Genomic DNA, 12,389 nt, shown 5'->3' with positions numbered 1-12,389 from the left:
CCTTAGGCTTTGCAGGCAAGTGCCTTACTGAATGTGGAGGGTTTTTTTTTTTTTTTTCGAGGTAGTGTCTCACGCTAGCTCAGGCTTACCTGGGATTCACTAGGTAGTCTCAGGGTGGCCTTGAACTCACGGTGATCCTCCTACCTCTGCCTCCCCAGTGCTGGGATTAAAGGCATGTGCCACCACACCCGGCTGAATGTGGAGTTTTAATGCATAGCCCCATAGACTCAGGTGTTTTATTAAAATTGAGCTTGCAATTTCAGCCCCTAGCAGGCAGATTTCTGCTAGAGGGGGCTATGTCACTGGGGGTGGATCTTGGGGTGATGCTCTAAGGGTGTTTGGGGATGGATCTGAGTCCGGCTATAGTAAGTGTGTGCACAGCTGTCTGAGCTCTGGCAGTTCATGCTTGCTGGTGTTGGTGCGTGCTGCCTCTAGTTGTCTCTCTCTGCTTGGATCTATGAAGGGAGCCGGCTTCTCCCACCACTGAAGGTGTTCCCCTGGACTCTGTGAGCCTGAAATGAACCCTTCCTCCCGTAAGCTGGGTCTGGTTGGATGTTTGTCCCAGCAATGTGACGCTGACTGCAGCAGCTACCATGCCTGGCTTATGTCCTTGATTCTAAATAGGCTTCAGGCTGATGAGCCACTGAAAATAACCAGGGAGCTTAACCCTGATTCTCAGCATCCAGAGGGGTCTGGGGCAAGACTGGGACACAGAAGTCTCCTGGTCTACTTGTGTGAATTGACAGCACTCAGGGGAAAGAACTGACCAGGCAGGGTATAGGACTCTTGCTTATGGTTCCCTGTGAGAGTTCAGGAGTAAGCCAACATGTGAAAAAAGCAAGCCGGGCATGACAGCACACACCTTTAATCCCAGCATTCGGGAGGCAGAGGGAGGAGGATCTCTGTGAGCTGTGAACGAGACTCTACCTCAAACAAACAAACAAACAAACAAACAAACAATCAAAAAAAACCAAAACCAGAAAACAAACAAACAAACAAACAGAAACTCTGGGCTGGGAAGATAGCACTTGTTTGCAAAGTCTGTTGGTCCTGAGTTCAATCCCAAACCACCCATGCACATAATCCTGCCACAAAAAGAGGCGCAAGTATCTGGTGTTTTCAGCAGCAAGAAGCCCTGGCGTGCACGCATGTGGGCGTGCACACGCGTGCAAATAGATAAAGGGTTAAAATAACAACTCACCAAGAGACAAGAGGGTTTCCGAGGCCACGTTTCTGATTTCTTCAGTGTCCGACCGACACAGCGCCACCAGCATTTTAATGCTCTCTGTAGCCTATGGGGAGAGACAGGTCAGGACTGACACCTAGTGCTTCATGACGCTTATCATTCCATCACCGCTGGGAACTGTGGGTCTCACTGTAGTCCAGGCTGACCTGGAATTCACCATGTAGTCTCAGGGTGGCCTTGAATTCATGGTTATCCTCCTACCTTTGCCTCCTGAGTGCTGGGATTAAAGGCATGCATCACCACACTTGGCTTGTCATTATTATTACTACTAGCAGTATAATTTTTGAGGTGGGGTCTCCTGTAGTCCAGGCTAGGCTCCAACTTGACAGGTAGCTGAAGTTAGCCTTGAACTCCTGATCATCCTGCTTCCATTTCCCAATTGATGGCATTATAGCATGTGCCACAATGCACAAATTACTGGCATGAAAATTAAAAAGAAAAGAAAAGAACTGGGCTGGAGAGATGGCTTAGCGGTTAAGGCGTTTGCCTGCAAAGCCAAAGGACCTCAGTTCAATTCCCCAGGACCCATGTAAGCCAGATGCATAAAGTGGCATATGCGTCTGGAGTTCGTTTGCAGTGGCTGGAGACCCTGACATGCCCATTCTTTCTCTCTGTCTGTCTCATAAATAACTAAGATATTAAAAAGCTTTATCTAGGGCTGGAGAGATGGCTTAGCAGTTAAGCGCTTGCCTGTGAAGCCTAAGGACCCCGGTTCGAGGCTCAGTTCCCCAGGTCCCACGTTAGCCAGATGCACAAGGGGGCGCACGCGTCTGGAGTTCGTTTGCAGAGGCTGGAAGCCCTGGCGCGCCCATTCTCTCTCTCTCCCTCTATCTGTCTTTCTCTCTGTGTCTGTCGCTCTCAAATAAATAAATAAAAATTAAAAAAAAAAAAAAAAAAAGCTTTATCTAGGGCTGCTCATACCCGGTTATGTGTCAGGGGGACACAGGGTGCCTCCTTGAAAGTGCACACACCATGTGGGGATTTCCCAAGACAGCTTAAGTTGCCAGCATGCACGGAGGGGCTCGGGTGACCTGGGGCCCGTCACGGAGGTCTCCAGGTCACCCGCGCTTCCGGCAGCTGCTTCTCTCCGCTAGAAGCATTCTTCCTACTGTTTTTGCTTCTTGCAACAGATTTCAAAACACCCCTCATTTTAGAATTCCTAGCTGTCGATTGAAATCATCATGTGGCATGGGGCCCTTTTAGGTGCTGGGATTAGCCATGATGGTTTAGAGGGACATCTTCTGTTCCTAGAAAGGATCCTGCCTTCTAGAAACCAGTGAAAAGAGCAGAGATGGGGCTGGAGAGATGTCTTAGTGGTTAAGGTATTTGTCTGCGAAGCCAAAGGACCCAGGTTGGATTCCCCAGGACCCACGTAAGCCAGATGCACACGGGGGGAGGTGCGCAAATGCATCTGGAGTTCGTTTGCAGTGGCTGGGGGCCTTGGAGCTCCCATTCTCTCTCTGTCTCTCTTCTCTCTCTCTCTCTGCTTGTAAATAAATACAAAGAAATTAAAAAGAAAAGAGACCCAGTGGTCCAGGCTGCGGCTCCTGCTCCCAGCGCGTAAATCCCAGCATGCCAGGCAGAGTGCGGTCCTGTCTTACTTGCACAAAGCCAAGCCTATGGCATAGATATTGAGCCATGACATGGCATCTCAGTGGGCCCTTTGTTTGGAGCACACCTGGAAGTAATTTTCTGAGAGGAAGGCAAAGTTCCCCACCTTTGGTCATTTTCTTTTGAGGTGCTAATCCTCTCTTTGTGTCCCAGCAGGAGGCTGGTGGTGCTCCACCCACGCTGGCCCAAGATTTCGGCAAATACTAAGATGTGAGGGACTCACTCTTTCTTTGCTTTTCATTTATTTTATTTATTTATTTTGGTTTTTTGAGGTAGGGTCTCACTCTAGTTCAGGCTGACCTGGAATTCACTATGGAGTCTCAGGGTGGCCTCGAACTCATGGCGACCCTCCTACCTCTGCACCACCTCGCCTGGCTTTTGCTTTTCTTTCTTTCTTTTTTTTTTGGTTTTTCAAGGTAGGGTCTCACTCTGGTCCAGGCTGACCTGGAATTAACTCTGTCATCTCAGGGTGGCCTTGAACTCCTGGCGATCCTCCTACCTCTGCCTCCCTAGTGCTGGGATTAAAGGCGTGCGCCACCACGCCCGGCTTGCTTTTCATTTTTGAGGTAGAGTCTCACTCTCCCCCAGACTGACCTGGAGTTCACTCTGTAGTGCCAGGCTGGGTGTGAACTCACAGCAATCCTCTTACCTCAGTGCTGGGGGGACGAACAGTGTGAGCCACTACGCCTGGCTTTACTCTTTCTCTTGTTTCCTCTTAGGGTGTGTATGCGTGCATACGTGCGTATGTGTGTATGTGATGATAAAGTTGGGTCAAACATTAAGTTTAAAAGATACTTTCTGCTGGGCGTGGTGGCGCACACCTTTAATCCCAGCACTTGGGATGCAGAGGTAGAATCACCATGAGTTCAAGGCCACCCGGAGACTACATAGTGAATTCCAGGTCAGCCCGGGCTAGAACAAGACCCTACCTTGAAAAGCCAAACCAAAACAAAAACAAGGTACTTTCAGGTTGCGAATTCAGAGCCCTTGTTTTCTTGTTTACATTTCAGCTCTCTCCCTGTTTCACTAATGCCTCCCTCAGACACCATCACCCTGGTTAGCTGCCAGGGATCTGAGAACTCAGTGAAATTTTGATACTCCTTTGCAATTTCATTTTTCCACATGTTTGTTATACGCAAGAAATATTAGAAAAATCATTGTATTGTCTCTCTGTCTCTCTCTTGTTCTTTTCAAGACAGGGTCTCGCTCTAGCCCACGCTGACTTGCATCTCACTCTTTAGCCCCAGGCTGGCCTGGAGCTCACAGGGATCCTACTACCTCAGCCTCCCCAGTGCTGGAATTAAAGGCGTGCCACCATGCCTGGCCTCTTCCCTCCGCCCCCCGCCCAAATTTTCATTTATTTATTTATTTATTTTGGTTTTTCGAGGTAGTGTCTCACTCTAGCCCAGGCTGACCTGGAATTCACTGTATAGTCTCAGGGTGGCCTTGAATTTACGGCGATCCTCCTACCTCTGCCTCCCAAGTGCTAGGATTAAAGGCGTGTGCCACCATGCCCGGCTATTTTTCTTTCCTTCTATTTTTCTTTTAAAATGTTTTACTTATTTATTTGGGAGAGACAGAGGCAGAAAAAGGGGTAGAGGAGAGATAGAAAATGTGTGCACCAGGGCCTCCAGCTGCTGCAGACGAACTCCAGACACATGCACCACCTTGTGCATCTAGCTTTACGTGGGTCCTAGGGGATCAAACCTGGGTTCTTTAATCCCAGCACTTGCAAAGCAGAGGTAGGAGGATCGCCATGAGTTCGAGGCCACCCTGAGACTTCATAGTGAATTCCAGGTCAGCCTGGGCTAGAACAAGACAAGCATAGTGCCTTAACCATTAAGCCATCTCTTCAGCCCTCATTTATTTTTCTTCCCTTCCCTCCTCTCTCTTTTTTTTTTTTTTAAAAAAATATTTTTGTTTATTTTTATTTATTTGAAAGCAACAGAGAGAAAGAGACAGATAGAGAGACAGAATGGGCACTCCAGGGCCTCCGGCCACTGCAAACGAACTCCAGACGCGTGCGCCCCCTTGTGCATCTGGCTAACGTGGGTCCTGGAGAATTGAGCCTCAAACCGGGGTCCTTAGGCTTCACAGGCAAGCGCTTAACTGCTAAGCCATCTCTCCAGCCCCCCCCTTTTTAAAATTTTATTTATTTATTTAAATTTTTATTATTATTATTATTATTTATTTGAGAGCGACAGACACAGAGAGAAAGACAGATAGAGGGAGAGAGAGAGAATGGGCGCGCCAGGGCTTCCAGCCTTTGCAAACGAACTCCAGACGCGTGCGCCCCCTTGTGCATCTGGCTAACGTGGGACCTGGGGAACCGAGCCTCAAACCGGGGTCCTTAGGCTTCACAGGCAAGCGCTTAACTGCTAAGCCATCTCTCTAGCCTCCCCTTTTTTTTTTGGAGGTAGGGTTTCACTCTAGCCCAGGCTGACCTGGAATTCACTATGTAGTCTCAGCGTGGCCTTGAACTCACGGTGAACCTCCTACCTCGGCCTCCCGAGTGCTTCGACTAAAGCTGTGCACCACTATGCTCAGTTTTGTGGCTTTATGAAACAGAGTCTCATGTACCCCAGACTGGCCTCAAATTTACTATGTAGCCAAAGATGACTTTGAGCTTCTGATCCTCCTGCCTCTACCTCGCGAGTGCTGGGATCACAGACACATGCCACCATACCCGTGCTGATGCCAGGCTGGGTCTTGAACCCAGGGCTTTATGCCTGGTAGGCAAGCAGTCTGCCAACTAAGCTATGTTTTTCGAGGTAGAGTCTTTCTCTAGCCCAGGCTGTCCTGGAACCTTGAACATGCTGTCCCAAGGAGCTGGGGAATACTGCTTCGAGAGGGGCCGTCCAATAGGAAGGCGCTCTGACCGCGGGCCGTGCTGCGGCCTGGCTGAGTGCAGCGGGCGGGGGGCTGTGGAGGGGCGGGCAGACGTTACCTCCAGGCTCCTCAGCGCCAGGCACGCAGCCTTCTGCAGCTGCAGGCTGGTCTTGGTCAGCGCTTCACAGTAGTAGAGCAGGGCCTGAGGGAGGAGAGACCGCGTGAGACCTTGTGAGCTGCCTGCCAATCAAAAGAGGTGTGTGTGGGGGGCGGGGCGCTGGGGAGATGGCTTAGTGGTTATAAGGCGTTTGCCTGCAAAGCTAAAGGACTCTGGTTCGATTCCCAAGGACCCACATTAGCCAGATGCACAAGGGGGCGCATGCATCTGGAGTTTCTTTGCTCCCTGGTGCGCACATTCTCTCAGTCTCTCAAATTAAAAAGAAAAAAAAGAAAAAGGTGAGGGGGAGGGGGGGATGAGAGCGTAATTGAGGGAGAGAAAGAAGATATGGCATGTCTTCTCTCACGTGTGGAATCTCGATTTAAGCATTAATTGAACACGGGAGCAGATGAGGACGACTTGAGGAGGGGAGGCCAGCAGGAGGAGGAGGGAGTCTTGGGGAGGGTGAATATGAGCAAAGTACAATGATATGTATATGAAAACGTCACCATCATGAAGCTGGGCATGGTGGTGCGCTTGGGAGGCAGAGGTAGGAGGATCGCCGAGAGTTCAAGGCCAGCCTGAGACTACATAGTGAGTTCCAGGTCAGCCTGGGCTAGAGTGAGAACCTACCTCGGAAAACCAAAAATCAACAGATAAATAAAATTAAATTAAAGGCATATAACATTTTCACTCTTTGAAATGTGATATAGAACTCAGCAGCTTACACATTTTTTTAGGGCAAGTCAAAAATATCAACTAAAATTCATGTATTAAAAAAGCTGGGGCTGGAGAGAGGGCTTAACAGATAAGGTGCTCACCAGCAAAGGCCTTTAATGACCCAGGCTCCAGTCCCCAAAACCCACATAAGTCAGACACACAAGGTGGCACATATATCTGGAGTTTGCTGTGCTTAGAGGCCCTGGCATGCCCGTTCTCTCTCTCTCTGTTTTTTTTTTCTTTCACTCTATCTCAAATAAATAAATAAAATAAAAATTATAAATAAGCAGAGATAGTTGGGTGTGGTGGTGAACGCCTTTAATCCCAGCATCTGGAAGGAAGAGGTAGGAGGATTGCTGTGAATTTGAGGCCAGTCTGGGACTTCAGAGTGAGTTCCAGGTCAGCCTGGGCTAGAGTAATATCCTACTTTGAGAGAAAGAAAAGAAAACAAAACAAAACAGAACTGGGTGTGGCTCAGTGTTTAAACACACTTGCTTGCAAAGCCTGATGGGCCAGGTTCGAGTCCCCAGTACCCATGTAAAGCCAGGTGCACAAAGTAAGGCATGCTTCTGGAGTTTGTCTGTAGTGGCAGGAGGCCCTGGCATATCTATTCATTCTCTTTCTGTGTCCTTTTAACTCATAAATAAATTACTTTTTCTTTTGGGTTTTCGAGGTAGGGTCTCATTCTAGCCCAGGCCGACCTGGAATTTACTCTGTAGTTGCAGGTTGGCCTTGAACTTACGGCGATCCTCCTACTTCTGCCTCCCGAGGGCTGGGATTAAAGGTGTGCGCCACTACGCCCGGCTGATTATTTTTATTTTATTGAGACAAGGTTTCACTCTGTAGCCCAGGCCGGCTTCAAACTCCCCAATTTTCCTCCCTCAGGTTGTGGAGTGAGGGAGTGATTACAGGAGTGAGCCGCCGCACCCTGCGGGATGCTAAAAGGCTCAGGTAAAGGGCAGAAAGTGAGCCCAGCCCGTGGCTTGGCAGCCATCGCGTCGCGCCCCTACCTTCTCCCTGAAATGCTCATCTTTGGAGGCTGCGGCTAAGTAAAGCGTCACGGCCTCGCTGACCTCGCTGTCGCCCCTGGTTAAGAGCAGGGCCAGGGTTCTGAGGACTTCCTGCTGGGCCGGCAGGGCGCTGGAGGCCAGGTCACTCACGGTCTGGAGCAACTTGTCGTCTCTCAGCGACTGCAGAGTGCGGACCGTGGAGACTGGAAGGCGAGAGGAGACGGGGTTCACACGCGGGTTGTGCAGCGACGCGCTTGTTAGAAGTGTAATGAAGTCCAGGCCCGACCCTACTTCAGAAAACCCAAACCAAACCAAACCAAACCAAAAGCATAACAACTCAGTGGCCTCTTGCTGACAAAGCCTGGGGTCTGAGTATGATGTCCCAGTGCTCATGTAAAGCCAAATGCAAAAAGTGGTGCAAGAGCCGGGCGTGGTGGCGCACGCCTTTAACCCCAGCACCCGGGAGGCAGAGGTAGCAGGATCACCATGAGTTCGAGGCCACCCTGGGTCTACATGGTGAATTCCAGGTCAGCCTGTGCTACAGCAAGACCGTACCTCAAAAACATAAAACCAAAAACAAACAAACAAAAAGTGGTGCAAGAATCTGGTGTGTGTGTGTGACTGATCCATCTCTCCAGCCCCCTCTGTTTTTTGGTGGGGGGAAGGGTCTCACTCTAGCCGAGGATGACTTGGAACTCACTGTGTAGTCCTGGGCTGGCCTTGAACTCATGGTGATGCTTCAACCTCAGCTTCCTGAGTGCTGGGACTAAAGGCATGTGTCACCATGCCTGGTGATTTTATTTTATTTTATTTTTATCTTTATTTATTTACAAGCAAAGAGAGAGATAGAAGAGAGACAGAGGGCATGGGCACACCAGGGCTTCCAGCTGCTGCAACCAAACTCCAGATGCATGAGCCACATTGTGAATTTGGCTTTACATGGGTACTTGGGAATTGGACCTGCGTTGATAGGCTTTGTAGGCAAGCTCCTTAACCACTGAGCAATCTCTCTAGCCTGCATTTTATTTATTTGTTTGTTTATTTTTTAGAGTGAGAGAAAAAGAGAATTGGAGTGCCAGGGTCTTAGCTGCTGCAGTCGTCCTCCAGACACTTGCGCCACCTAGTGGGCAATGCAATCCGCTGCTTGCCTCAGCTTTTGTGAGTCTGGCCTACTTGGGATTTGGAGAGAGATCAAACATGCGTCCTTAGCTTCACAGGCAAGTGCCTTAACCACTAAGCCATCTCTCTAGCCCTCAAGCTTACATTTTCTTTTTCTTTTCTTTTCTTTTTTTTTTTTGAGACAGATTGTGGTATCTTGAATGTGGAATGTCCCCATAGTCTCATGCATTTTGAACACCTGGTCCCCAGCTGTTGGCAATTTGCGAGTTGCTTTGCTGTAGGAGGTGTGCTGCAAGAGGTGGGTTGAGGGATGTTATAGCCCAGCTCCCTCTTGCCAGTGTCAGGTCAGCTCACTCTTACAGCTTCTTGCCAGCTGGTTTGGCAGAGGTGATGCCCAGCCCCTGCTCTGCCATCCTTTCTCCTGCCACTGTGAAGCCAAAGCAAGCCCCTTCCTCCCATCAGCTGCTTACGGTGGGCGTCTTGTCCCAACAACGAGGCTCAAACTACAGCACAGGTTTACATGCAGCCCAGGATGACCGCAAAAACTATGTAGCCAAGGATGACCTTGAGCTCCTGATCCTCTGGTCTCTATCTCATGAGCGTTGGAATTACAGACATGTGCCACCATACCCTGATACCATATAGATGAATTAAATAGAAAAATGTAGAAATGTATTTATTATTTATTAATTTGCAGAGAGAGAGAGAGAGAGACAGAGAGAGAATGAGAGTGGGTACGCCCCCCTCCCAGAGTCTCCTGCCACTGTAAACGATTTCCAGACACATGTGCCACTTTGTGCATCTATAATTAATGACTCTCCATTTTATAATGAAAGATGAAAGGACACTTAAAATGTAAAAGGGAGGGCTGGAGAGATGGCTTAGCGGTTAAGCGCTTGCCTGTGAAGCCTAAGGACCCTGGTTCGAGGCTCAATTCCCCAGGACCCACGTTAGCCAGATGCACAAGGGGGCACACACATCTGTAGTTCATTTTCAGTGGCTGGAAGCCCTGGCGCGCCCATTCTCTCTCTCTCTGTCTGTTGCTCTCAAATAAATAAATAAAATAAACAAAAAAATTTAAAAAAAATGTAAAAGGGAAAGGTTTTTTTTTTTTTTGTTTCTGTCATTTTCCATTCTTATTGGTTCAGGAAGAGTAGGTCTGTCAGGGACCAACCACTTAAGAGATGGGAGCTGCCTTAGCAAACCCCGAGTGATACACACGTTCACCCAGAAAACTGCTTTAGGCTTGACAACAGGTCTCTTTCACAAATATATAAAAATATTTCAAATATCTTTTTTTTTTATTTATTTGAAATGGGGGTCAGATAGAGAATGGGCATGCCAGGGCTTCTAGCCACTGCAAATGAACTCCAGACATGTGTGCCACCTTGTGCGTCTGGCTTGTGTGGGTCCTGGGAAATCAAACCTAGGTCCTTTGGCTTTGCAGGCAAGCGCCTTAACCTTTAAGCCATCTCTCCAGCGCTGAACATATTTTAAAAGGGCTGGAGATGGGCTGGAGAGATGGCTCAGCAGTTAAAGACACTTGCTTACAAAGCATGACAGCCTTGGTTAGATTCTGCAGCATGTATGTAAATCAGACACACAAAATGGAGCCTGCATCTGGAGTTCATTTGCAGCTACAGGAGGCCCTGGTGTGCCCATACACACTGTGTCTCTTAAATAAATAAAATAAAAATATATATTAAAAAAAAAAGACCAGGGCTGGAGAAATGGCTTAGTGGTTAAGGTGTTTGCCTGCGAAGCTAAGGACCCAGGTTCGACTCTCCAGGTCCCACATAAGCGGAACACACAAAGTGATGTAAGTACGCAAGGTTGAACATGCATATAAGATGGCATATGCATCTGGAATTTGATAGTAGTGGATGGAGGCTCCAGGCACCAATTCTCTCTCTCCCTCCTTCTCCCTCATACCCCTCTCTCTCTCACATTAAAAGAAAAAAAAAAAAAGCCCATAGATGACTCTGAGTTGAGCCTCTCCTGGCACGAGGAGAGACCGTGTGTCCTACCTTGCCTGGCCAGCTGGCTCAAGTAAGTCTCCAGGTCGCTGACGCCATGGCTGGTAAAGAAACCATGATACTGGAAAACGGTGATGACTTCAGAGGAGAGGCTGGAGGAAAGCAGAGGCTCAGCCCGGTCCAGGATCTGGGACACCAAGGTTCGGAACACTGGAAGGGACGAGACACAGCAGTGTAAGGAGCAGGACCCTCCATCCATCCATCCGTCCACCCATCAACTCATCTCAGACCATGAGACTTGTGAGGCAAATGTGGCAACCGTATACTATGGAAACAGCTGTGGTTATGATGGTATTTTGTATTAATTAATTAATTTGCCTTTAAAAAATTTATTTGCAAAAACAGAGAGAAGAGACGGAAAGACAGAGAGAGAAAGAGAGGGAGAATGGATGCTGCAAATGAACTCCAGCTGCATGCTTTGCGCCTCTGGCTCTACGTGAGAACTGGGGAAAGTCAACCTGGATTGTTAGGCTTTGCAGGCAAGAGCCTTAACCACCAAGCAATCTCCAGCCCCTCTTTTGCCTTTTTCTTTTCTCTTTTTTTTTTTTTTGAGGTAGGGTCTTGCTCTTGTCCAGGCTGACCTGGAATTTACTCTGTAGTCTCAGGGTAGCCTTGAACTCACAGCCGTCCTCCTACCTCTGTCTCCCAAGTGCTGGGATTACAGGCCTGCACCACCATGTCTTGTTTAATAATCTGAATGCTATCAACATAAGTTAGCTCTTCTTATTCTTTTTTTTTTTTAACTTAAAAAATATATTTATTTATTTGCAAGCAGAGAGAGAGAGAGAGAGAAGAGAGACAAAGAGAATGGACACACCAGGACCTTCAGCTGCTGCAAACAAACTCCAGATGCATGCGCCCCATTGTGCTTTTATGTGGGTACTGGGGAATTGAACCCAGGTTGTCAGACTTTGTAGGCAATCACCTTAACCGCTGAGCTATCTCTCCAGCCCTCTTTCTGTTCTTGAACATCATATAAATAAAATCTACAGCATGTACTTTGTGAATCTGTTTTTTTTTTTTTTTTTTTTGAGGTAGGATTTCACTCTAGCCCAGGCTGACCTGGAACTGACTACATGGTCTCAGGGTGGCCTTGAACTCACAGTGCTCTTTCTACCTCTGCCTCGAAGTGCTAGGGTTAAAGGTGTGCGCCACCACACCCAGCCTGTTAGTTTTCATTTTGTTGCATGTTATGCACGATTGCAGGCCAGAACTTGCTGGCCAGTCTAGCCTGCCTTGCCTACTTGAGAGCTCCAGGCAATGAGAGAGCCTATTTCAAGAGAGGTGGATGATGCTGTAGGAAAACCACCTACACACACACATACAAAAAAATAAAACGTGTTGTGGAGACAGCTCAGTGGTTGAAGGCACTTGCTTGCAAAGCCTGTCAGGCTGGGTTTGATTCCCTAGTACCCACCTAAAGCCAGATGCACAAAGTCTTGCTTGTACCTATGCCTCATTTACAGTGGCAGGAGGTCCTGATGCACCCATTCTCTTTCTCTCTCTCTGCTACAAACAAATAAAATAAATAAATATATATTTTTAAAGTAAAATATCCCTTTTGATCTTTTTTGTGTGTATTTGTGTGTGTGCAGTATGTGATATGTGGTGTGATATGTGTGTGGCACATGCATGTGTGTATACAGATGCATGTACCCCAT

General features: G+C 48.1%; 1 protein-coding gene across 5 annotated transcripts in view; it reads right to left on the bottom strand.

The window, feature by feature from the left end:
* Ripor2 (RHO family interacting cell polarization regulator 2) overlaps positions 1 to 12,389 on the bottom strand; it is a 222,421-nt gene that overhangs the window by 4,070 nt on the left and 205,962 nt on the right. For all 5 annotated transcript variants that reach the window (XM_045132927.1, XM_045132931.1, XM_045132929.1 and 2 more), the window contains 4 exons: positions 10,720 to 10,878; positions 7,574 to 7,776; positions 5,805 to 5,888; positions 1,202 to 1,292 (listed from right to left, as the gene is read on the bottom strand). In XM_045132927.1, the coding sequence (XP_044988862.1) occupies positions 1,202 to 1,292; positions 5,805 to 5,888; positions 7,574 to 7,776; positions 10,720 to 10,878 (537 nt within the window). The remainder of the gene's footprint in view (positions 1 to 1,201; positions 1,293 to 5,804; positions 5,889 to 7,573; positions 7,777 to 10,719; positions 10,879 to 12,389) is intronic.

Source organism: Jaculus jaculus, chromosome 13 (genome assembly GCF_020740685.1).
Source record: "Jaculus jaculus isolate mJacJac1 chromosome 13, mJacJac1.mat.Y.cur, whole genome shotgun sequence".
NCBI classification, from domain to species: Eukaryota; Metazoa; Chordata; class Mammalia; order Rodentia; family Dipodidae; genus Jaculus; species Jaculus jaculus.
This window is presented reverse-complemented; position numbering and strand designations above follow the sequence as displayed.